Here is a 27,324-nt window from a genome sequence, read left to right on the forward strand (position 1 = left end):
CTGGCTCTGAACCGCTTCCCTTTTGCTATGCAGGCCCTGCTTGCAGCCTTTCTGCCGTGGATATCGGCCACTTAGTGCGGCCTGATATGGCATCCTTCGACACCACCGACTGTGGATTTCCACCGCGCCTGCGCGTCTGACGATGTGCTTTCGCCGCATCTTGCTTTCACGCCCTTTCTGGGCGCACCCGGCCCGGTAGAACTCGCCTGCAAACCACCTTTCGGATCGACAGCAACATCATCCTCTTCCAAGTATATAAGAAGCCAGCCCGGAAACTTTCGCTTCAGTGGACACGGCGACAGTGCTTGCATTCTGGCTCTGAACCGCTTCCCTTTTGCTATGCAGGCCCTGCTTGCAGTCTTTCTGCCGTGGATATCGGCCACTTAGTGCCGCCTGATATGGCATCCTTCGACACCACCGACAGTGGATTTCCACCGCGCCTGCGCGTCTGACGATGTGCTTTCGTCGCATCTTGCTTTCACGCCCTTTCTGGACGCACCCGGCCCGGTAGAACTCACCTGCAAACCACCTTTCGGATCGACAGCAACATCATCCTCTTCCAAGTATATAACAAGCCAGCCCGGAAACTTTCGCTTCAGTGGACACGGCGACAGTGTTTGCATTCTGGCTCTGAACCGCTTCCGTTTTGCTATGCAGGCCCTGCTTGCAGCCTTTCTGCCGTGGATATCGGCCACTTAGTGCGGCCTGATATGGCATCCTTCGACACCACCGACTGTGGATTTCCACCGCGCCTGCGCGTCTGACGATGTGCTTTCGCCGCATCTTGCTTTCACGCCCTTTCTGGGCGCACCCGGCCCGGTAGAACTCGCCTGCAAACCACCTTTCGGATCGACAGCAACATCATCCTCTTCCAAGTATATAAGAAGCCAGCCCGGAAACTTTCGCTTCAGTGGACACGGCGACAGTGCTTGCATTCTGGCTCTGAACCGCTTCCCTTTTGCTATGCAGGCCCTGCTTGCAGTCTTTCTGCCGTGGATATCGGCCACTTAGTGCGGCCTGATATGGCATACTTCGACACCACCGACAGTGGATTTCCACCCCGCCTGCGCGTCTGACGATGTGCTTTCGTCGCATCTTGCTTTCACGCCCTTTCTGGACGCACCCGGCCCGGTAGAACTCGCCTGCAAACCACCTTTCGGATCGACAGCAACATCATCCTCTTCCAAGTATATAAGAAGCCAGCCCGGAAACTTCCGCTTCAGTGGACACGGCGACAGTGCTTGCATTCTAGCTCTGAACCGCTTCCCTTTTGCTATGCAGGCCCTGCTTGCAGTCTTTCTGCCGTGGATATCGGCCACTTAGTGCGGCCTGATATGGCATCCTTCGACACCACCGCCAGTGGATTTCCACCGCGCCTGCGCGTCTGACGATGTGCTTTCGTCGCATCTTGCTTTCACGCCCTTTCTGGACGCACCCGGCCCGGTAGAACACGCCTGCAAACCACCTTTCGGATCGACAGCAACATCATCCTCTTCCAAGTATATAAGAAGCCAGCCCGGAAACGTCCGCTTCAGTGGACACGGCGACAGTGCTTGCATTCTGGCTCTGAACCGCTTCCCTTTTGCTATGCAGGCCCTGCTTGCAGTCTTTCTGCGGTGGATATCGGCCACTTAGTGCACCTGATATGGCATCCTTCGACACCACCGACAGTGGATTTCCACCGCGCCTGCGCGTCTGACGATGTGCTTTCGTCGCATCTAGCTTTCACGCCCTTTCTGGACGCATCCGGCCCGGTACAACTCGCATGCAACCCACCTTTCGGATCGACAGCAACATCATCCTGTTCCAAGTATATAAGAAGCCAGCCCGGAAACTTCCGCTTCAGTGGACACGGCGACAGTGCTTGCATTCTGGCTCTGATCCGCTTCCCTTTTGCTATGCAGGCCCTGCTTGCAGTCTTTCTGCCGTGGATATCGGCCACTTCGTGCGGCCTGATGTGGCATCCTTCGAAACCACCGACAGTGGATTTCCACCGCGCCTGCGCGTCTGACAATGTGCTTTCGTCGCATCTTGCTTTCACGCCCTTTCTGGACGCACCCGGCCCGGTACAACTCGCCTGCAAACCACCTTTCGGATCGACAGCAACATCATCCTCTTCCAAGTATATAAGAAGCCAGCCCGGAAACTTCCGCTTCAGTGGACACGGCGACAGTGCTTGCATTCTAGCTCTGAACCGCTTCCCTTTTGCTATGCAGGCCCTGCTTGCAGTCTTTCTGCCGTGGCTATCGGCCACTTAGTGCGGCCTGATATGGCATCCTTCGACACCACCGACAGTGGATTTCCACCGCGCCTGCGCGTCTGACGATGTGCTTTCGTCGCATCTAGCTTTCACGCCCTTTCTGGACGCACCCGGCCCGGTACAACTCGCATGCAACCCACCTTTCGGATCGACAGCAACATCATCCTCTTCCAAGTATATAAGAAGCCAGCCCGGAAACTTTCGCTTCAGTGGACACGGCGACATTGCTTGCATTCTGGCTCTGAACCGCTTCCCTTTTGCTATGCAGGCCCTGCTTGCAGTCTTTCTGCCGTGGATATCGGCCACTTAGTGCGGCCTGATATGGCATCCTTCGACACCACCGACAGTGGATTTCCACCGCGCCTGCGCGTCTGACGATGTGCTTTCGTCGCATCTTGCTTTCACGCCCTTTCTGGACGCACCCGGCCCGGTAGAACTCGCCTGCAAACCACCTTTCGGATCGACAGCAACATCATCCTCTTCCAAGTATATAAGAAGCCAGCCCGGAAACTTTCGCTTCAGTGGACACGGCGACAGTGCTTGCATTCTAGCTCTGAACCGCTTCCCTTTTGCTGTGCAGGCCCTGCTTGCAGTCTTTCTGCCGTGGCTATCGGCCACTTAGTGCGGCTTGATATGGCATCCTTCGACACCACCGACAGTGGATTTCCACCGCGCCTGCGCGTCTGACGATGTGCTTTCGTCGCATCTTGCTTTCACGCCCTTTCTGGACGCACCCGGCCCGGTAGAACTCGCCTGCAAACCACCTTTCGGATCGACAGCAACATCATCCTCTTCCAAGTATATAAGAAGCCAGCCCGGAAACTTCCGCTTCAGTGGACACGGCGACAGTGCTTGCATTCTGGCTCTGAACCGCTTCCCTTTTGCTATGCAGGCCCTGCTTGCAGTCTTTCTGCCGTGGATATCGGCCACTTAGTGCGGCCAGGTATGGCATCATTCGACACCACCGACAGTGGATTTCCACCGCGCCTGCGCGTCTGACGATGTGCTTTCGTCGCATCTTGCTTTCACGCCCTTTCTGGACGCACCCGGCCCGGTAGAACTCGCCTGCAAACCACCTTTCGGATCGACAGCAACATCATCCTCTTCCAAGTATATAAGAAGCCAGCCCGGAAACTTTCGCTTCAGTGGACACGGCGACAGTGCTTGCATTCTGGCTCTGAACCGCCTCCCTGTTGCTATGCAGGTGTGTACTGCCCTTCCTTTATATGCTAAGAAAAGTAATAACGTCTGCTTAGTACTGTTGCCGTGTCCACAAGTGTTGTGCGAGGTTTTCTCTGAATGTTTTTCTATGACCTTTTTGCTGTTGCGTGCGGGTGATGTGGAGAGCAACCCTGGGCCCCCTACCAAACACTCGGATTCGCTCCAAGTCCTTGAATCTCTACCCTCTGATCCCGCGGAACAGATGAAAGTTCTATATCAGTTGCTAAAGGACGTTCACACTCGTTCGCTGCAAAGCTCTATAGCTCAGACGGAATTAGCAGCTGACGTTAAAGATATTAAAAACGAACAGAAAGCCATTGAAAAAAAATCAGTGATATTCAGAACCATTTAGAAGTCCTAAGGAAAACTGTAAAAAAAATTGAAGAGGTCACCGACGAAATTTCAACCATTCGAACTCAAACAGATGAACTTTCCACCCAGGTCAGGTCATTACAATCACGACAGGATGAGCTGGATGACAGATCGCGGCGTAATAACTTAATTTTCTACGGCCTCCCAGATGCCGACGAAAACTGGCAGGGCACTGAAGAAAAACTGACTTCTATTCTTACCGACTGCCTTTCCGACTCCCTTTCCTCCCATGCTATTGAACGCGCGCACCGTTTAGGTACCTTCAGTACTTATAAATGTCGTCCAGTAATTGCGAAATTTGTGAATTTTAAAACGAGAGATTTGATCCTCTCTAAGCGCAACAGCCTAAAAGAAAGCAAGGTCACACTTACTGAAGGTTATTCAGTCGCAACACGCCTCGCACGTAAAAAGTTTCTCGATTTTGCGAAAAGCCAACCTGATTCTCCGACCCATAAGATGCGCTACAACAAGTTACTTATGAACAAGAAATGTTAAATGTATGACCCAAACACAAACACCGTAATTAACATTGATACACGCAGCGCACGTGCCAGTTCAGCCTCTGCACCTAGCTCGGATCGCACGTCCTAGGCTTGCGCGAGGGTTAGTGGTCAGGCATCCACAGCATCAGTATCGGTTCTTTTTACTAACATCAGAAGCGTTCTTAACAAGTATAACTCTCTATCGTCAGCTATCGACACTTGTTCCGCTATAATCATCGCGTTAACAGAAACTTGGCTCACTGCGCACGTTCGCGACACTGATATCTTTTTCGATGCTCATCGCTTTTCATTCTTCCGCTGTGATCGGGGCACGCAGAGAGGCGGCGGAGTGCTTCTCGCAATTTCCAACGATATTCCGTCATCCTGTATACATGTCCAGACTAATCTAGAAATAGTATGGGCTGCGCTCACTCTTAATCACCTGAGGGTAGTAATGGGAGTATGCTACCGTCCACCTTCCTCGTCGCCTACTTTTAGTAACGAACTTTACGATGCTATTATTATCGTCGCAACACGCTTTCCTTCATCCCCACTATTCTTATTCGGCGATTTCAATTTTTCGAACATAACATGGAATACCAACTCCCCTTTAATGTCCCCGTTCTCTTCTCAAGGTCGCGAATTTTTAGATGTGTGCTCAGTATTCTCGCTAGTGCAATTGTACACACAAGCAACTAGAATAACTGACAGCGCGTCGAATACACTAGATTTAATCTTGACAAATCGATCCGACATAGCCTCACCTATTATATACCTGCCGGGCATCAGCGACCACTTGCTAATGCAATTTGACATTAACCTAGCCCCTCCAATTTCTAATCGAAAGAAAAAAATTATACGCGACTACAACAAAGCAAATTTTCATGCGATAAATAATGAGCTCTCTTTTTATCGATGTTTTCTTTGATAGCTTTGATAACCGTAGTGTTGAAACTAACTGGAGCATGTTCACAACTAAAGTCTCCCAACTCACTGAACAATGCATCCCTCAGCGCACTGTTACCACCCACTCAAACGCTCCCTGGTACAATAATCACATTAAGCGCTTATCAACGCCTCTATCGCATCGCAAAGCTCTCCCCAACTAGTGAGCGTTGGGCTTCGTATATGGCAGCTTCCAACACGTATGTTCAGGCGCTCAAAGACGCTAAAAAGCACTTCCACTCGCATGTTCTGCCCTCTATGTTAACGACCAATGTGAAAAAATTCTGGCGGGTCATTAATCCTTCCACCGATGATAGCATCGCTTTATCCGACCCGTTAGGCAACCTCATTCGTTCCGATATTTGTGCCACGATTCTGAACCATGCATTCACTGACAACTTTACAGCCATGTCTAATATACCTATGCCACCAACTCATCACTTCAACTATGTATCCATGCCACCTATGGCTGTTGCTATTCCTGGTGTCGATAAGCTTATTGATGCACTCAATGTTCATTCTGCTCCAGGTTACGACTTCATTAACCCACAGTTCTTAAAAGCACTTCAGCTTATTCTTCCATTATACTAACCAAACTTTTCCAGCAATCCCCTGACCAATCAACGCTGCCTACCGTGTGGAAAATCGGAAAGGTGGTTCCAGTCTACAAATCCAGCAGCAAAGCTTCCCCTAATAACTATCGTCCCATATCCCTTACCAGTACTTGCTGCAAAATGCTTGAACATATAATATTCACCAACCTCGTTAACTTCCTCGAATCAAACTCCTTTTTTACCTCGGCGCAACACGGCGTTCAAAAATCTTATTCTTGCGAAACACAGTTAATATCGTTTACATATGCATTGCATCATATTCTAGACCTATCATCATTAGCTGACTGTATATTTCTAGACTTTTCAAAGGCTTTCGACAAGGTATGCCACAAACTTTTACTTCACAAACTAAAACAACTGAATATTTACTAACTTATTGAAATGGATTGAATGTTTTCTACTTAATCGCTCACAATTTCTTTTTGCTAACGGTTTCAACTCCAGTTTTACCGAGGTGTCTTCCGGGGTTCCACAACGTTCAGTTCTTGAACCCCTACTGTTTCTAATTTACATTAATGATCTTCCCTCTCTTGTTAACTCTCATATTCACCTATTCGCTGATGATTGCGCCATATTTAGAGAAATAACCAACGCTAACGACGTTACACTACTCCAGTCAGACCTCAACACAATCGGGCACTGGTCCCTCTGTAATGCCACTGGCCCTGAGGGGTAATGTAAATAAAAAAATAAAAATTTTAATGCAGAATGACTTTAGTGACTTTTACCCGATAGTTTCCTGTCCATATATGCGAGTAGGATTTTCTAAAAAAATGTCAGACATCTTAGTCTCTAAAGTAATTGAAAGAAAGCGTCCAATGGGGTCGTAATTAGTACTTCCCTAAGGTTCGCTGTCCTCCTTGCCTAATAATGCAATTTTGGAGTCGATAATAACATTCCGATACCCTGGACGACCAACTCATGCCAAGGTAGTATATAGCAGTCACGGAAAGGCCAAAAGGTGTGTTCACTTTGAAGCATCATTATAGGTAAAGAAAGTACTCATATTGATATGATTATAAATTATTTCTCCGTAAAGCTAAATCTTATCACTATTCAAATACATAATTTGTGTGCTGTTAATTGCATTTGGGCTAAACTGACGCGTTTCTAGAGAATTTAGGCAATTAATATTTCATCAACCGTTGTCGTCACCGCCGCCACCACCAGGTGAAGATCACCCCCACCCCAGAGACCACCAACTTGCCCCCTCCCTCCCCCCCCCCCCCCTACCACTTCTGTTCCGAGAATGTAGTTCCCAGATAATATCTTTAAGAGACAGCACAGAAAAGCTGTAGGATGGTGAGCTCGTTTTCTCAAGGTGCATTTGCTGCAATTATTGCTTGTTTCATGAGTGTGGCACCAAAGGTCGCCTTCAGTTCTGCCTCTACCGGTATGCTAAGATGATGCTTCTTATTCTTGCCCCTCTAGAAATTGTGCAGTCCTCATAACCCGGGTATTCTGCCCTAAATGCTGATATTTGGTCAGAATCAGAATACGCATAAAACTTTGTTCTGCGGCTCTAAAATTATATGCTTCAAGCTTTCTGAACACGATATGATGCTGTATAGAATCGAATGCCTTCCGAAAATCTAAGTAAATCTCAACTGCAGCTAATTTAGCTTCAATGTTACGAATTATGTTGTCTTTAGTGCGCAGGAAGGCCATTTCGGTCTATTTGCGTTTCTGAAATCCTCACAGCTGTTCAACAATAACTCTCCTTGACGATAAAAAAGTACGGAATCTTTTATATAGGACACGCTCTGCAATTTCGGAGAACAGTGATAAGACTGAGATTAGCCTGCAGTTCAAATTATTGTATTTACCACCTCTATGTATTACAGTAGGGCAAGCAATTTTTAATCTCTGTAGGAAAACACTAGGACCAGTATCTGATTGTAAATATGGGTTAGAGGCTCTGCGATATCCCCTGCAACTGCCTCAATCGGTGAGCCTTTAATATCATTTTCGCCAGCAGCGAAATTGTGAAGGGATTTTAAAAGAGAAATAACTTCGACTTCCGGTGTAGCAGCAAGAGATATATTGTCACGGCATATTTCATAGAGCAAAAAGGGCTGCGTTCTGGTTGGTTATCGGGCACGGTCATTGGAGCTCTGGCATTTATAAAATTATTTTCAAACAGACTCAATAACGATTGGCGTTAATATATTTTTTCATTTGTTTCTAGTTTTTTATGGTAAATGATTTCTCGGGGTATTGTTCATGTCACGCAAAACCTTCCACGTTCTGCTCCTATTTTGCGCTAATTTTTCAAATTTATGTTGAAGAAAACATAGAATTGAGTTTTTTTATATCTGAATTCAACCTTTTCCTGAAGCGCATAAATTCATGCACTGTTTCAACTTCATGTGTTTTGCGATAAAGGCTAAACTTTTTTATTTCATTTGATGCTCTTGTAAATATCCCTAGTGATCCATGATTTTCTCGCCGCCGCGGTGGCCGAGTGGTTATGGCGCTCTGCTGCTGGCCGGAAAGACGCGGGTTCGATCCCGGTCGCGGTGGTCGAATTTCGATGGAGGTGAAATTCTAGAGACCCGTGTGCTGTGCGATGTGAGTGCACGTTAAAGAACCCCAGGTGGTCGAAATTTCTGGAGCCCTTCACTACGGCGTCTCTCATAGCCTGAGTCGCTTTGGGACGTTAAACCCCCATAAAACAAACTATTCCTACATCACAAAGGCCATCAGCCCGGCAGTCGTGGAGAGTTTCATGAAACTTCACGAAAGTTATGTGACGTGAAATAAATGCCGCTAACATCTTGTCAACGAAGGACGCGTAACTGCGCAGGCACAAAGAAGTACTAAACGCGGTTGAAGCGAGACAGGTGAGATCAATAGTGCGCTTCATTTGTAAAAGACACGGGTGTCAGGGAACTGTGCGGCTTCATCCGACCCTTGAATTGTAAGTGCAAACAAGTGAAGGCAGTGTCCACGCTGTTGATTAAATAACAGGACAATAAAGAAGATAAACCTAGCCATGGATCAACTATATTTCCGGCAGCCAACTAAGGTTCTTAGCACTGCTAAGAATGCCCGGGTTAAGAACAACCCACAAAGGAAATGTGCGCGCTTTTCATGATTAGAAAGTAGTCCACTGCACATCAAAAACGCATTAACGATGGGCAAACAAAAGCTGGAACAACCTTTTGTTAAGGCCAGGAGAGTTCGCGGAGACGAAAAACACGTCCTATGTTCGAAACGTGCGATACGGGGAAACTGTGATAAAGCAAGCGGCTCACGTATTAAGGGCACTGATACTGAAACCGACCAATGTCCTAATCCTTTTATCGAACACTCCCGAGTGGCACTTGTGCCGATACTAAAAATGTTTCCAAAAAGTACATTGGAACGCCAAGTTAATCTCAGATAAAAATCCGTGATCTCCATATCCAGCAATTCTGGAAAAAAGCATTTTTGACCGGGTAACCTTTCATGAACGCAGTCTTATTTTGTACAATATAAGATTTCATTATAACAATCAATATATCCGCAAATCAACCGACGGAAGTCCTGTATTTTTTTTCTATTCACGTTTTTGCTATCGTAAAACGCGTTCCCAATATGTTTTCTACGACAATCTTAACTGTTCGATGCGATCGCTGGAGAACTTAAAAAAAATATTTTGCTACATATTAGAATAATGAACCATTATCTTCAATATTTTAATAACAATGTCTTACAATTTTCCAAATTTTCAACATTTTTGCACGACAAAGCTGGACTTGCGTACAGGAGCACTCGTGATTTAATTTTTTTTTTCTACAAATGCGGCGCATTCTCAAGAGGCTAAGAAATAAACAGCACCATATCAGCACACAGGTAGTGCCAGATAAGGGGGCCGCCTTTGGTATCCTCACCTCCTAAGAAGCAATAACTCCACCAAGCGCATCCCGGGAACAGGAAGCTGGAAGACGCCGTTCCAAAAGCTCTCCTAGGCTATCAGGCCCTAGAAATACGATCTCGCGAAATTACTGTAACTTCACAGGAGCGGCAAGAATGCACGGTAGTACGGAGGGGTTGTTGTGGTGACGTTGATGGCAACGGCAACGATCGATGAATCATTCTAAATTCTCTGGAAATGCGCATCTTCGCTATACTACCTCGAACTTATTACTGCGTCAGAACAACCTAAATGCATTTAGCAGCTCAGAATTTATATCTTTGGTTAGTGATAAGATTGAGCTTTACGGTGGCAGTTTATATTCCCCGTTGATGGGCGCCTTTATTTAGAATGCGGGTTCAAAGTGCTCACACACTTTGGTCTCTCCGCGACTGCTGTATACCACCTCGTCACGACAAGAGACTGGGTCGTATAGGGTATCGAAATATCGACTCCTCTGTTGCATTTTAGAGAGAGATGAAAGCGAACTTAATGGCGATTTTAATTACGGTCCCCTAGATAGGTTGCTTTAATATTTTTAAGTGCTAAGATTGCAGACACTTTTTGAGAAGTTTCAACTCGATAACCGTGGACAAAAATCATCGTAGAGAAGGCCCCGAAGTCATTCCGCATTATAAATGCGCCCATGTGGAAAAAGCTATTTACGGAATGAAGCGAATCTCCACAAAATCTTCAGGGATCTTTAGAGAGATAACGAGAGCTCTGGTAGAGCCCGTTCTAATATCCCGCCCCTCACGAAGAGTCCAGCTTCATATTTTCAAGTCTAGTAGAAAACACAGTGGAAACGCAACGAACAGAGCTGCGAGTATTCAGTGAAGAACCCCGGAACGCCCATGTATAGAGGAGCTCTATCGCTATATATCAGGCTGACTGTCATTAATTAAAGTTATTTTGAACAGAATCAATGCCTCTACACAGTGCAAAACTAGCAACCACTACACTTAGATATCTAGAAGCACGATAAATATTCTAATGAAATAATTATCCACGATTCGGCCAGCCTGGACGCCCGAAATATGTACGGCAATCTCGTGACAAAAAACAAAGGCGGACATTGGATGCGATTGATGCGGAGGGGGAATTCTTTAACATCGCGACTCCGATCGTGTGAACGATTTGTGTCGAACTGAATTCACCCACACCAGCTAAAATCAGTCTCCGTTTCACAGTTCATTTATTTACATGGCGCTCATTAAGTTAAAATAAGATGTCCAGCGGCCATCAATTTTCCTCCACGGTGGTGGCTCTGAGATTTCCACTTCCTACACCTAGGCTTCAAACTCATAATTATCTGAGATAGGGCGGTGGATGAGATTAGGAAATTTGCGGAAATAAAGAGGTTGAGGCTGGCACACGGAAAAGTTGAGTGAAGAGATATGAAAGAGGTCTTTGTCCAACAGAGAGCGTAGTCAGGCTGATGATGACAACAATTATGAAAAAATTACCGGCCCTATTTACACTTGGCACCCATGCTATTTGGAAGCCTGTCAGAGCTGCGAACTGAATCATAAATTCATTTCAAATCCTGCCCATAGCATTTTTGATGTGTTAAGTGCAGATCGACACTTATCACACATATTTAACGGTCACTGCAACGGTCTCCACAGAGGGTAAAAAAAGCAAAAGTGTCATTGATGTTATGAAGGAACACAGCGCAAAAAGTATGAAACATAAGACAAACAGTCAAATACAGCGCTGTTGAATCGCCCATCATTCCCCCGTAAAAAAATCGATCTATCTTATGAAGCAGCAGAGATATTGGCGATTCAAAAATATCATCCTTTCCTCTTGATATCATACACAGTAAAGATTATTGTGTGGCAATACCATCTGACCCCTTGGCTCAATTTTTTTCTTTTTTCTTATGCCAGTCGCTCGGCGCCCTTGTTCGGGAGTAGAGACCAGAAGATAGAAACGAGCTGCTGTATCGAGCCGGCCGCTGCGCCCCTGCTCCTCAGTTATGAGTAATGGTTCCTTCATTTTTTTACGCGCGGTGTGTTCTGTGCTCTTTCTGGTTCATCTCAGGAATGATATGAAAAACGTCTTCATGCGCAATGAAAACCCACAATGAAGTGAAGAAAGCGCGGGGCATCACCCGCTATCTTGGGATACCCGAAGAAATAAAACAGCAATATTTAACCAGCTAGCCTTCCCGGCGCACCGCCGACAGCACAGCACTGCGGCCGAGAAAGTTGAGGCTGTCATGTGTACATTGATCTGGCTTTCTCTTTGTAGTTTTCAGACCTGATATCTAACCGGCGAAATACCGCAGCAATGTAACAATAGCTTCAATCATATATATGCAGCAGTACAAATGCCCCGAGTTTTATAATCACAACTCAAGACACGACTGGTGCGCTTCGTCCAGTCGTGCCTTGTGATTGTAAAACTGAGAGCACTTTTGTACTACAGTTATGAATACACACTAGCCCCAGCTGTCGCCTTGATGTCTATGCAGAGCTGTCTTTCTTGTGTTCCCTTTCGAAAAGCGCCTCAAAGGCACGTTTCACTTTGTGTTTCAGGTGTAGTTGACAAGGCGATTCAAGGAAAACAGCTCGGAGAAGTCAGCAGCCAAACAGCGGGCTGTCGCAATAAAAGCTGTCGGCGACATCTTTGCCCGCGATGCAAGGCTGGCACAGAGCACGAAGGCTGTGGCAACAGTTTAATAAAAAGTCCCAACCAATCACTCACTGTAATCTTTTGTGCACCCAGTCCAATCACATGGGCACATTCTCGCACTGCAGCCGCCTGGAAGACCTAATCAAATGTACGTATGCCAAGCAGTGAGCAGATATTCACAAGCAATGAATACGCATGTGCGGTCTTTGTCAAAACTATACAGCCCAGGCGGACTGCTTCTGAGCCCAGCATCGCGGCTCCTCTTGCATACTCAGGGACCCTAACCTCACGAAGGCAGGAGGAACTTAAGTCCTCAACCATCCCAAACTGAGGGCTGGCACATGTTCTTAAGAGCCCCACTACATGGCTTACAAGCAAACCCTTTGGACTGCATAGTTTTGACAAAGACTGTACCTATCACAACCAGATAAACTTATTCCAACTCAAAGGCAACCATACAGGATTGCCGCGTTCCACTTGCGTAAGCGGGGCACGAGTGTTTGCGCATTGTTTGGCTCTTGATCTTCTCGTGTTTGTTTTTCCTTATTTGGTTTTTGCACGAACTTTTTTATATTATTTACCTTACATGCATGTTTTCGACGCATGGCCCATTTTCATAATTCCGACACTGTTACCTTTTCCTATTATGAAAGCACTCATTTCGCAAAACGCGCACTAAATACGGTCAATGCGCGTGAATTACTGGCAAAAATAATAATGTACTAATAATGTGTTTAAATTTCTGCTTGCCCAGAAGAAAATGAAAAGTGCTGCCGCAGAAGAGCTTCTTACTTGAGCAGCTTCTCGGGGCGGCTGCCCCCGTGAACAGCAATGAACTGCTTGTGCTAGAAACAAGGCATGATGACCTGTACGTTACTCACATCACAGGCATTACAGGTATGCCCCATATATCAGCGAAGAAAGCCGACGATTCTTCCATTATGGTTTATGGGGGATTTAACGTCCCAAAGCGACTCAGGCTATCAGGGACGCCGTAGTGAAGGGCTCCGGAAATATCGACCACCTGGGGTTCTTTTACGTGCACTGACATCGCACAGCACACGGGCCTTAGAATTTCGCCTCCATCGAAATTCGACCGCCGCGGCCGGGATCGAACCCGCGTCTTTCGGGCCGGCAGCCGAGCGCAATAACCACTCAGCCACCGCGGCGGCTTGATTCTTCCATTAGAAATAATATTCACAGAAAAAAAAATGCTTTTTAATAAACTCCTAAAAATACGCTGAACTTTCATGAACTCTAAACCTAAACTCCAACCAGTAATTAAATATTTCCTGTTTTAGAATGTTTGAAGGCAAATTAACCGGAACTGTGGCGTCGTCCGTCAGTGTAACAGGAGCTTAGTTTTATGGTTTGTTTAATCCTCTAATTCATTACTTTAATTATTCCACTTATAGCCTGTGCTGCACTTCTATTCCTCTGTTTATTTTTTTAAATTGTATCCGTTAATATATTGCGTTTGCAGACCTCCTGCTTTGGTTTTGCCATATTTAACCACGTGAATAAGATTTTTCTTATTGCTTCCTTTCAGCAACTCTTTCAGAGCTTTTCGTTCAAGTTACATTCATTTCTGGGAATACATGATTAATCAGTAGGATGAGCACTTTTCAGTATGGTGAGCTTTAATATAAAAAAAGAGATGACTCGTAGTAATCTGACTTCGCCAGGGGCTGCAAAATTATGTAAAAACCGCTGCGCGTTACCTAATAGTGTTCAACAAAGGACTCGTAACCGCGAAGGCAAGAGTCGCTCAGGGTGCAAAAATCTTTCCGAAGTTTGCAGAATGAACAGCTTAAAAGAAAAACGGGCCCGTCCGCGATTTGAACCCGGGACCTCTCGCACCCAAAGCGAGAATCATACCCCTAGACCAACGGGCCGCTTTTTTTTTCTTTATTGCATGGAAGAACTTCTGTAGAAAGGAGGAAACTTCAATCAGACTAGTTCGCGTCTCAAGTTACCGGGCTGCTTAATATGAGCCCCCCATAGCCCTAACTCACCACTGCATCCCCATCAAAACATCAAAATTCAGGGAGGCACACACAAGCATCTAGGCACGGCAGCCAGCTTGGAGGTTCGTCGCGAGCAGCATATACACTCCTCACCAACGCACACTGTTCCCGAAACACAGATTTGGACGATCTTGGTGGCTCGGCATGTCTGTCCATCATACGGCTTTTCCAAAGACTGAATAGTCCCATCAACACAAACACGTCATAAGGCACAAAAGAGTTTTTGTCAACAGGCAGAAATCTAATAGTGTATGGTGTAATTTCAATGTCCTTCTTAAGAGTTCGTTGTAGTATGTCCCAAAAGAACATGGCATCACGGCACAGGATGAAGCAATGATCAATTGTCTCAGGCACGTTACACAGACGACAATTCACATTCCAGGGTACAGACATCCCCTTGTCATTAAGAAATGTCTTGACAGGCAGCGTCGCTGTGTGTAGTTTGAAAAAGAACGTTTTAGCGGCTGCCTGAATGCACATCCGCCTAACACGCTTTAGAACACTGATGTCCAAAGACCTCAGAAAAGGCTGCCGATACAATGGTGTAGGGAACAAAGACTCAGTGAGAGCCTGGGTCATCTGCTTTCTCGAGAGGCTATACAGGTAATCTAAAGAGAAGCGCACAGTGAGAAAATTGAAAGTGTCAGCAACCTCCTTAAGAAATCCCCATAAAGTCCCCTCACGAGCCTGCACAGTCGGTGCGAATAAGTAAGGCAAATGAAAACTAAGCCGCCTAATGAGCACAGCTACCAGAAACGGGTCATTTGCCGATTTGAAAAAGAAAAAACGGGAAACGAGTTGATGCGCGAACAGGTGAACAAGGCCCACTCCACCACCCTCTAAGGGAAGGAACAAGTTGTCACGCCTCATCGGCTCCCATTGAGAGCGCCAAACGAATGCTGCAAATATTCTATGTATTGCTTGCACCTTCCTCCTCGCACAATGCAGGACTTGAAGGACATACGCGAGCTTTGCAAACAAAAAAATGTTACAGACCTGTGCCCTCGCAAACACTGAGAGTTCCCTACCCATCCAAGCCTGTGTTTGCCGCCGTAGAGTTACAGTTTGTGAATCCCAGTAGGCTGTACTGTTGCGAACTTGGTGCAGCGGAACGTCTAGGTACTCAAGGAGGCTACAGTTCCAGCATGTACCACCGAAGTGGCTTGGCCTAGTTCCCCAATGACCCAACCAAAAGCCTTTGGATTTCTCTAAATTAAGAGCCGCGCCTGATACATCGCAGAACTGTTTAGTCAAGTTTAGAGCCTCGAGTACACTCTTTTTGTCAGAACAAAAGAGGTCGACATCATCAGCGTAAGCTAAAACTTTAACTTCACATTGAGCCAGAGAGAAACCGCGGATAGCTGCGCTGTTAATTATACTGAGACAGAGGGGTTCCAGATATAGGGCAAACAACAATGGAGACAGTGGACATCCTTGACGAACAGATGCTTCTAGTGGTACTGGTTTCGTTAGCTCCTGATTAACAATAACCCTTGTATAGGAGTTCTTATAGCACAGCCTTATGCCTTTGAGCAAGACGTCACCAATATTTGCATACTCCAAGACCGCGAACAAGAAATCGTGCCGAACTTTATCAAACGCCTTAGCCAAGTCAATTTGAATCAGAACTACTTGGCCTATCTCATCTGATACTGTCTCTAATACTGAACGTGCAATATGGATATGTGTTTGAATACTGCGGCCTCTAATACCACAGACCTGATGCGGACCTATCAAGTCCATAATGACAAGCTGCAGACGACTGCTAAGAACCTTGTCAAAAATTTTGTAATCAACATTGCAAAGGGAAATTGGACGATATCCTTCAACAGTTTTCAACCGATTAGTATCTTTGCTTTTGGGAAATAATATTGTGTGCCCAGAATAAAAAGTGGGAGGCAGGACACCCACATCATAAAATGCTTTGAAAACTTCCATCAAAACAGGCACTAGGCAAGGCGAAAATGTTTTATAGAATTCGCTAGTAATACCATCTGGCCCAGGAGATTTCTGGCTCTGCAGGGCAGAAATGGCTGATTGAATTTCATCCAAAGTGATAGGTCCCTTCACTACAGCACACTTCTCATCATCAAGTCGAGGGAAGTTTCCGAGCAAGGAACTGTAATCGAAACCCTGACTTGGATCTTCGCAACTGCCAAACAGCTTCCGATAATAGTCGAAGAAAGCAGCAAGAATACCAGGCGCATCACTGTATGTGCAATCACCATACTGAATTTCTAATATTTCCTTCGCAAGAGCATTCTCTCTTTCATCACTCAGGGCCCGACGAGAAGGTTGCTCATCAAGAAACCTTCGGGACCTAGATCGTATCAAGGCCCCCTTATATCTGCCTGTCGCAAATTGTTGAAGCTGTGCTTTTACGTTATTAATCTCTTCGAGATAGGCACCCGGGCTTACCCTCTCTAGCTCATGTAGCTCCGTTAGGGTGCGCCCAAGCTCACGAAGGTGGTGTCTCTTCAGGAAAGCGATTCTTGCTGAGGCCTCAATTGCCAAGTTTTTGATCTCCTGTTTAAACAAGTCCCACTTTTGAAAAATGGAAAGATCACGGCGTGACCATACGTCCTTCAAACAAGTAGGTACAGCACGCTGAAAGATTTCGTCTGAGAGCAGACAGTTATTCATCTTCCACAACTCCCATCGAGGGTGAAGTACATGCGATTCCAATGCGATTGCCGAGCACGCGCACGAAAAAACGCATGATATCGCCTGGGACAACGCCGCAATTCTTTCCAAAGAGCGGAACCTGACGGCACGGCTTTTGCTTGAGTCATCATTCATCCAGACGACACCTGATACTATGAACCGGAAGGAAGGGACGATGCCACCCGTGTACATACAGTCATTACGTCATATTCTGGGTATTTAAGTTTCGACCACTGCCATTTTAGCCTCATTGTGAACAAGGAACCCGTACGGGTTCCGAAACGTCAATTTGTTATTACTTTGACTTGTTCAGTGACTGTAATCTTTTGCTTCTACATGCCGAGTGTACTTTCCTATCTGAAGAGACACCATACAATGGTCACTGAAGAAAATGGGCCGCACCCAGTAGCCAAACACACTTGCTAATGCGTCAACAGAAACGTAAATTCTGTCAAGGCGAGCATTAGAGGAAAACTGAAAATGAGTGAAATGTATACTGTCGCCTTTTTCCTGCCCCACATCCACAAGACTATATTCAGAAACCAAATCGGTAAGTAATGCAGCACTATGGTCATATCTCTTACATACCACTGAACGGTCCTCATCCCTACAAACGCAATTAAAATCTCCCAACAATATAATTTTGCGGTCCGTGCACAAATGTTCAACTAATGACAGAAAAAAGCCTTCTATCGCGCTGCTTTGTGGGGGCATAAACACAAATAATCCGCCACTGTACACCTGAAATTGTGAGATCACAGCATATAAGTCGCCCCTCGTCATCTATGCAATAAGACATGGCTGTCATCTCTAGCGTGTTCGCCAGGTATAGCATACAACCTCCGGATAAGCCTCTCGCGTGGCTAACAATAATGCTGCATTTCGACAAAAAAGGCTCAAGAGCAGCTGCTGTCTTTTCATCAGAGGACAACTTTGTTTCCTGGATAGCGGCTACACACACACTCCATTTCTTCAAGAGATGCCGTACCTGCTGTTGCCTCCTACGATTACGCATACCCCTAACATTAAGGGTAGCGACTTGATATGCTGCGACGCTCGCCATTTTGGTGCCAGTCTTAACAAACGCCATCCCCTGGAATGTGGTGGCCCACCGCCAAATTGGCGGCCTCTCGGGCAGACATCGCCCTCCTCTTTAACACCACCCTTCCCGTGGCATCTACACATTGTGCCTTCTGGTTAGCGCCATCGATACACACCTCTTCAGCATCTGCAGGACGTTTCAAAGGTGCGGTGCTGTCCATGTCTTCCTCTGAGACAGCCAAGGCCTCGGCCCACGAACCCGAGGGGAGCACATCACTCGCTGCCACACTGACAGCCGACAGAGAACCTGACACGCCAGAGATCGACGCCACACACGTCTCACCGTTACCCTCCAACGACGAAGCAGAATCAGCATCAGAGGAGGATCGGCGAGCATTCACTGGCTGTATCGCCTCGACTGACTCCACAGGAGGCATATCCGGACGTTGACCTGTGGCAACGCGGCGTTCCTGTGCAGCAAGCACAGCAGTCTCTGTAACACTCACGGGGGGGCCCGGGTCCGGCGGTTTTCGTCCTGGAGGCGTGGATGCTAGATGGCCAGTCGCTTCATATTCCGTGTTGTTTTGAGGTGTTGAAGTCTTCTGTTCCCCATCTATTCGATGCTCATGACTTAGTTCTCCGGTCGCGTCCACAACCTCAGACACATCCATAATGTGTTCTGATGCCACGTCATCTTCCCGTGACCACTGGCCTTGACGCAGCCTATCAGCGTAATTCAAAACACAGTTCTCCGCAGTATGGCCAAAGCGTCGGCACTGAGTGCATCGAGGCGTGCGACACTGGCGCCGGACATGTCCAACCCGGCTACATCGGAGGCACAGTGGAGGTCTCCCTGGGATAAGGACTAATGCCTGCACTCCATAAACATTAAGTGTGTGTGGAATGGTGCTAGCTGACACTCCATCCTTGAGTGTGAGGGAGAGTTCACTGTTCGCCGTTTCCATATGCTCCATCCCTGGGCACCGCCACTTTTCACGCTCCACAGACTGGACCGTGCCATAAGGCTCTAATGCTTCCACAATCCTCCGGTGTTCCATATAGCGGGGAAGCCAAAGGAGCTTAACCTTGACGTTCTTAGTATCCGGGTCAAACACCATGCACCGCAGTCCTTTGACAGGAAACTCCGCTTTGTTAACAAGCTTCTGTTTGGAAGAACTACTCTCGCAGGTAACTATCCACACGTGGCTCATTTGGTATTGACTAATGCACAAAATTTCCCGGAGATCCAATATCTGTGCGAGTGCGTCACGGAAGTCAGGTGCTCGGTACGGGCGACCCTTAAGGTCAGCATGCAGGAAAACGGTATTAAGGACAACATTACCGGTCGGCAATCGGGGAAGGACAACTTTGTACGTGTCCGTAGTGTCCTGAGACGTCGGTAGACCTCGGCCAACGGCCGATGCGCTGTTTCCAGCATAGAGCATGTTGAAGCACAGCCGCTCAGAACGGCTTCTTCCTCTTCCCCCAACGGGCCGCGCAATGGGCTTGTGCAACCAACCATTATATGAAGGCGTATTTCCGCAAAAAATCTTAATCTGGTATTCAAGCTTCTTTTTGTTCTTATTTCTAGGTCGCAATTCATTCCATATCTAAAAAGCCCTCTGCGGTTGCCATTATTATTCAATAGCTTAGTGTCAGTTGCAGCGCACTACACCATTCGTCATCTTTACACCCGGTGTGACAACGAACTTGCAAGCTCTTTAATTTCTTACCGCTATCTTTTCAACTACTATAATGAGGGCCTTGACTGATACTGGAACTTTGCTCCAGCAAAGGTGGAATAGAGAAGGTCACGTGACACGTGCGCCACGGAGTCGCATCTACACGTTACTGTTGCTGAGCGCGCTTTTTGAATGGCGCACGAGATGGCCTAAATTTGTGGAGCCACAGCACCGAGGACGAGCGCGTGTTCGTAATCTTAAATATCGATATGGTATTAATAATGGCTTGTTACAAATCTCGAAATGCAGCCAGGCGCTTAGATGCAGTAGTTAAAAAGTTAAGTGCTTGAATTTTGTTAACATACGTTTATGACATTCAAATTTTTCAATCAAAACGGTTTGAGAGAAGGAGGCAATTCTAGACTAAGAAACTTGGCGTCATATTTTTTGAACACTTGACAGCAACCAACAAACGACTGCGCTGGCTCGCAAAACGAAACGCAAAGCGAAAGAAAATGGCTACCAGTACGCATGGACTTCAGAAGGGCGAGGCTTTGTGCGCAATTCCCCGGATGAAACTGCTGGTAGGACCTCAAACCTCGAAAAAATTGTCTATCGCTCAGTTCGTGCCAAGTGTGACATCCAAATTAAATAATGACCACTCATACGACTGACGACCATAACAAACTGATTAGTAGTGAAATGTGGTTGCGTAGGAAGCACGTTTCTGAAATTTAAATGAACCCAAGAAGTCCCCGAAACAAACATGTGGATAATGGAGCGTATTTATACCTTTTCAAGTGTGCTTTCGATTTTTTAGATTTCTTTCAGAAACCTGGTGTTCTGCTAGCACAGAAGTTCTTAGTTTTCGAGCTGATAGACACGTTTCTGTTTATCGCTCAGAAAGACGCGGTGGGAGCGTGTCCATTTATCTTCGGACGCATCATCTGTTCCAATGTTAGCCATATTTCGCATGTTTGAGGAATCATTTTTAAACAAATGTGATTGTGTGTGGCAATGTACTCGTTCTGGAACTTTATCGCCCTCCCCATGGGATTCTTCATAATTGTCTTAGATTTGTTGAAAGAGTGCTGCTTTTTGCAAATGTTTTTGCAAATATAGTTGTAGACAATTTTAATGTCCTCTTTTCAGCTTAAAAACCAGAATGCCAACTTCTAGAAGTTATCCTTGTAATTGGTTGCGAAAATTTTTGCCCAAGCCAGTAGGGTTACAACTCGCTCAAACGCTGTGCTTTACAAACATTCCGAAGGAGGCAATTGCCTAGATCTGGCGTCCTGTGTTCTGATATTAACGGCCATCTACACATATTTGTAGCGCTTCCCATAGACGGCAATTTCCAAAGCATAAAAACTGTTGCGGTGGCTTAGTGGTTACAGCCGCGGGTTGGATCCCGGCCGTGGCGGTCGCATTTCAGTGGATGCGAAATTCTAGAGGCCCGTGTACTGTGCAACATCCGTGCACAGTAAAGAACCCCAGGTGGTTGAAATTTCCTGAGCCCTTCACTAAGCAGTCCCTCATAGCCATAGTCGCTTTCGGACGTTACACCCCGATAAACCATAAAATAAACCGTTTCTACCTAATCATCCAGAAGTAGTGTGGAAGCCACGCATTGCTTTCGACAGAATACCAAGCCTATTGCGCAATACTTGCACACAATAACAAGGTAGGAACTCTGCTTTTTTTGTTGCTCACATGTGTTACAGCTTAGCCGCTACAGCAGCTCAGAATAGAGGTCGATAGATAAAATGGCTCGCATGCGTACATTATATATCACTCAGTCAGGTTGTCAGCGAAAATAAACAGCGGTTCCTTGCAGTTTTTGTATCAAAATAGCCATGCCGCATAGATATGCGTGGGTGAGCAGGACAGCAATATCAGTAGGGGCGCATATAGCGACGAGCCGTAAGATGCCGCTGGCTACCAGTTCTGCCACAGCTTCTATGGTCTGTCTACTTTCGCATAGCTGCGACGTGGGGCGACTCAGTCACCAAACGAAGTAGCCCAAAATACAGCCCTCTATTCGGCAGCAGTGGACAGCAACCTACTGTTGATGGTAACAAAAAGAGATGTAATCTGTAATTGAGGTCTGAGTGCTCAGGAATGCCTCATATATCACCGAAAAAAAAAACAGACAATCCTTCAGTATGAAATAATATTCGCCGAAAGAAACCTGTCTTTTTTATGTACAAAGACCAAGAAAAGTCCGCTGAATGTTCAAAAATCTAAACCCCAAAAGTCAAACCCAAATTCGAAAAAATAATTTTTGTTTCGCAGCGTCTCAAGACACGTAGCCAGATCTGGGGCCCTGTCAGTTACACTGGCAGGATTATTTTTTATCGCTTTGCTTAATCGTCAAATTTGTTATTAGAATGATTGCACATTTAGCGTCTGCAGCATTTTTATCTGCTACTAGCGTTCGTAGCGCGAATTTATGCTCTCTTTAGTTTGTTGACTTAGGTGGATCACTATCCCATTTTGGCAAACTGCCTGCGTCACTTTACTCATCTCTATCTAGGTTAATGAGCTTTTTTCTTTAAATGCTTCAGTTCGATAGCTCTCGCAGATTTATTCATTCACGTTGTGTTATCTGCGATACATGCTTTATTAGCAAAGTTCGAAGTTGTCAATACGATAAACATTAATACCCAAATTAGATGCTGCGCAGTAACATGACTTCACCAGGGGCAGCAAAAAATATGGGAAGCCGCCCCGCGCTGGCTACAATGAATCATCAAGTTCTCTGAATGCGTCGAGGCAAGCGTAGCTCTAGGGTGCTAAACACCTTTTGTATTCCTTTCATTGCACACCCTGCCTCAATCACTAGAACAAATGCCCGCCGTGCGGCGAATACCCAAGCTGTGCGACTTGATTGATTCACTCGTGCACCTAAGGTTTACCTAAGGTACGTTGATGGCTGCTACTGCGTGATGAAGACAGAAGCATTGAAAGATTTCACTGTACATCTCCAAAGCTTCGAGCCAGCTATACAATTCACCGTGGAAGGAGAAATCGATGGCCGTCTTCAATTTTTGGAACTGCTTTTCACAAGAGAGTCCTCAAGAATAATTTACAGCGTTTACCGGAAGCCCACACATACCGGCCCTTACCTCAGTTACAGGTTAGTTCACCCAGATTTCCAAAAACGTTCGGTTGTCTCATCGCGCCTCCGACGAATGAAAGTATGTGTTCCAGGCGGGAAGACCAAGCGGCTGAATGTAAGCACACACGACGTGATTTGACGACCTGTGGTTACCCGGTGCACATCATTGACCCCATGCAGAGGAAACTTGAGAGCCCTAGGATGCAGCCAGCCGAAAGTGCCCAAAAGTGCAGGGCACTGCCATACGTCCAGGGCATCAGTGATGCATTTGCGTGTATATTACGCTTCTATGGTGTGCACACTGCTCATGTATCAGCTCAATAACTGAGGAGGCAACTTCTCAATGTCAAGGATGGGCTGATGAAACAAAATTTCCCAGGCGTTGTGCATAAGATTCTATGCGCCGACTGCCCATCACTATACATCGGCGAAACAGGAGATTATGCACGCAGATTACGTGAGCTTAAGAATGATGTGAAGAACCGGCACGCAGAACAAAATGCGCTTGCCGAACATTCATTATCTGCCAGCCACAATATCAACTGGGCAGAGGCACGCATGGTCGCCAAAAAGAAAGACAAGAAATCACGGCTTTATCTTGAGTCGCTGATTATTCAAACCACAGAGCATACTATCAGTCGCAATGACGGGAGTTTACCACCTATCTACGCCAGATTCCTGGGATTGTATGTACGCCTTATATTAGAGGCACCGCAGCAACGTTTTTACTGATTGTGAACAAGGCTCCAGAGTGGGAGCCGAAACGTCATTCCATCATTATTTTTGGTCGGTGGGACTTACTGATATCCTCTCCTGCTCGAAGCCTGAAGAACAGCTCAAGCAGAAGGAAAGTGCTCGCAAGACGGCAACGGCCACTGGAGCCCTGGACTGAAGATCTCACCTTCGCCTTCGCGACAAAAGTTTTGCACTCACTCACTCACTCAGGAATGTCAACAGACGTGCTGAGTGCATTCCTCAAACCAACGGTCCGACAATCTATGAAAAGAAGACATCATCCCTGCTCTTGGAGGCACATACAGACCGTCCACACAGAGGTCGGGGCACACACTTTTCACCATATCGAACTATCGCAAGCAGAAAACTACGCATTTCCAAAACTGACATCCACATCGCGAACCCTCCGACCAGTACCCCTTCAGTATACAGTTATTAGCCTATTTAGCATTCATTCGTTCCAAACAGGAATACGCATGCGCTGTCTGGGACCACCCTAAAACCAAAATTTAACAAGAAGCAGCACGAAACTGCGCAGCAAGATTCGTCCACTCTGTTCCTCTCATGTAAGTGCCACCGAGCTAAAACGTAATGCTGATCTTACAAAATAAGCAAATCGCCGCACTATGGCAACACTGTGCCTTTTCGTAAGTTTTACTACAATACCATGATCAGTTCGGTTAAAAGACCTGCCTACCGCATCTCCAGCCGCACGAACTACGAGACGGCCGTTTGCCCTCCTGCTGCCAGGGCATCTGCGCATCTGTCGCGATTTTTTTGTCCTTACAGAAAAGGGCAGGAATGACTTGCCCAACGCCGTCGTATCATCATCCCTCAGATCGTCCATCGGATCAACTACGTGCTAAGAAATTCACTCTTTGATGTAATACCCCTTTAATGGGGCTTTTGAGATAGTAGTAACTATTAGTAATAATAATAATAATAATAATAATAATTACAACTCGAAAGACCGATGTTAGCGCGCTCCGACCAATCTACTCTAAATTTTCGGTGCCGCTGGAGAAATTATCGCCGATCTTTGTCTGAAGCCTGCATGACCTTGAAAACTCAGCTTCGAACCTAAACAGAGACCAAAGCGAAAGCCGAGGTGCTAGCGTGGCTAACACGCCTAATTTTCATTTCGTTTAACCACGCTGTTTAGTATTAGTACATCCTTTCTCTTCCTTTGCGCCTCAAGCCCCGACTCCTGGGACACTTTCAAGGCGCACGCGTAGCATGCCTACGAGCTAGCGCATATGCCGGAACTCGTCTTTGCACGCGCGCCAGGAGACGCTAGCGCGACGCTCTGGCGTGGCTGGCGGACACCAATCGGTTGACGCTTCTTCCGCTGCTTTTATTCTTAGCGGTGTGAAAGCGTGAGGATAGGAGCCAGCCAGCACTAGGCACATGGAGATGCGTGCCTACCTACAAGCATACATGACAAAATTACTTTTTAAATGCAATTACATTGTATTGCTAATTACCGTCATAGAAACTGCTATCATGCCATAAATTACATTTCCGTTACTTTCAAGGAGTAATGGAAATTCCTTTTAAATACTTTTTATGTTTAACACTAAAAAAAGTTCAGTGTACGCACCTCCCATAATTTTTCGGACTTCTCAATTTACTGCATCGCCGGAGCTGCTCAGATTCAACGTGGGCACTGCTTTCAAGATGGTATCCGCAATTCTCTATGTTGAACAGCGTCCTACAGATGCATTTTATGGCAACTCTGTATTTTCCATAACGAAAACCTTTTCCAGCCTTGGGTAAAACTGGAAAACGGTAAATCTTGTGTGGTATCTGCCAGAAGTCATGTAGCTTTCCGTGTTTCTCGGTCCCAAGTTGGTGGCTAAGTCCGCGTGCACATCGGCATTCGCCTGCGTGTCCAACTCAGCAGTGCTTGCTGGCCCAAGCTTTTCGCGAGCTGCTCCTGATGTTCAGGTGCGCGATCCGGCAGACGAGAGATGAAATCCTCCGATAAAAGGGCAGTTCAGTATTACTAATAAGAGTTATTTCTACAGTAAATAATTACTTTCGCTTCCTAACTAGTGCTATAAAGTAATTCAATACATGCTACTTACTCGAATAAAAAAATAATTCATTCGGTAGCGAACCATGACGGCCGCGCCTGAATCCTCATAGGCAGATCACTGACGAAGCGCCGATGGAAGACGAAGCGTCGCCGCGCTGCACGAGATCGCTTGGTTTTGGAGTGGCCGTCGGCGCTGCCCGCCGTTCTGCTCGCCGTTTTGTGTCGCCTGCCGTGAACTCTTTCCCCTGATGTATTTGTGCACATACCACCTTTCACTGTATTTGCGTGAGCCGTCGTCCACGATGGATACCATATTACCATATACTCCTGACGCCTCCGAGTGGACGCCCCTCTCTGATGTCGCAAAGCATGCGGAGGAATGCCGCAAGTTGGCGCGCTCTTTTACCTCGGATCCCAAGGCCGCCAAAAGCATCGTCACGATAACGATAACAGGCAGCACGTTTTTCCGATAGGATCCCTGGTTTCGCTGTGAGTTCCAGGCACACCACCAGGATTGTCGTCAAATTTCCGTACAGGATACCACGCTCCTTATCGCGTCGCCCAGCAAACATCGCCTGTGAATTAAATCGCGGAGCCGCTTAACCCCTCTCCGGACTTGCGCCATCGCGGCCGAGAAACCGTCCACGTCAGCCGCCTGAAGACCTACTACGACCCTCTCCTCTTGTCCTCGTCATAGGTCGCTAGGGTGGCTCCTCTTCGTTCCCGGGGCAGTTGTAGCGAACCATGACGGCGGCGCCTGATGCCGCATAGGCAGATCACTGACCAAGCGCCGATGAAGACGAGGCACCGATGAAAGATGGTGGTGGTAGTAAACATTTGTTATGTACAATACAAGGAGGTGTTTGGGCCCAGGCCCTATTGGCCCAGGTCCTCACAAATCTGGATGGAGCTCACATTACGGAGCCCCAGTGGCGTCTAGCGCCGCTCGCTCCCTGGCGACCAAGGTCCGTTGGGACTGTAGGTCATGGCAGCTGAGCAGCGCCGCCTCCCAGACCTCACTAGAAGAATGGGAGACTAGAGATTGCGAATGGTGGGGATTGGAACGACAAGCCCAGACCATATGGAAAACGTCCGAGAACGTCGCTCCTCACAGCCTGCAGCCACCGTAAAATTCTGAATTGAAGTGTTTCAATACTGCCGGGCACAGCATTGCATTTGTAAAAATTTTGAGAAGACGCCGTTCGTCTGCTCTTCGGAGACCCTTACAGGGTTCCGGAAAGCGACGATGACTGTCCATATAATATGCAGTGATGTCTTTGAAAGTAATTAGAGATTGGGTAGGCTCGGAGTAGGCTTCCTGAGGAAGTGTGAGTGCCCGGGGAGAGAGCGCGAAGCGTCACCGCGCTGCACGAGGTCGCTTGGTTTTTGGACTGGCCGTCGGCACTGCCCACCGTTCTGCTCGCTGGTTTGTGTCGCCGGCCGTGAACTCTTTCTCCTAATCTATTTGCGCACAAACTCCAGTTCAATTCAATTAAAATTAACGAGAAATGTACTAAAATGTCTGTAAATACATTAAAGGAATTTAATTGCTGCCACGTCTTCTCCTAAGCCTGGCGCAGGGTG

The 27,324-nt window shown here is 46.8% G+C and overlaps 1 protein-coding gene, 1 long non-coding RNA gene and 1 other non-coding gene across 3 annotated transcripts in view; all 3 read right to left on the reverse strand.

The window, feature by feature from the left end:
* The window catches only part of LOC144098751 (uncharacterized), a 389,833-nt gene that overhangs the window by 253,556 nt on the left and 108,953 nt on the right, over positions 1 to 27,324 (reverse strand). The gene's annotated exons all lie outside the window — the stretch shown is intronic.
* Positions 13,221 to 19,375, reverse strand: LOC144116454 (uncharacterized). The gene is made up of 2 exons (XM_077651185.1): positions 18,341 to 19,375; positions 13,221 to 13,277 (listed from the first exon to the last, which is right to left on the reverse strand). Exons 1-2 carry the CDS (start codon positions 19,373 to 19,375, stop codon positions 13,221 to 13,223), a joined length of 1,092 nt encoding a protein of 363 aa, XP_077507311.1.
* On the reverse strand, positions 14,256 to 14,327 carry TRNAP-UGG (transfer RNA proline (anticodon UGG)). The gene has a single exon. It is a non-coding gene; the product is annotated as a tRNA-Pro (tRNA).

This window comes from Amblyomma americanum, chromosome 1 (genome assembly GCF_052857255.1).
Source record: "Amblyomma americanum isolate KBUSLIRL-KWMA chromosome 1, ASM5285725v1, whole genome shotgun sequence".
NCBI classification, from domain to species: domain Eukaryota; kingdom Metazoa; phylum Arthropoda; class Arachnida; order Ixodida; family Ixodidae; genus Amblyomma; species Amblyomma americanum.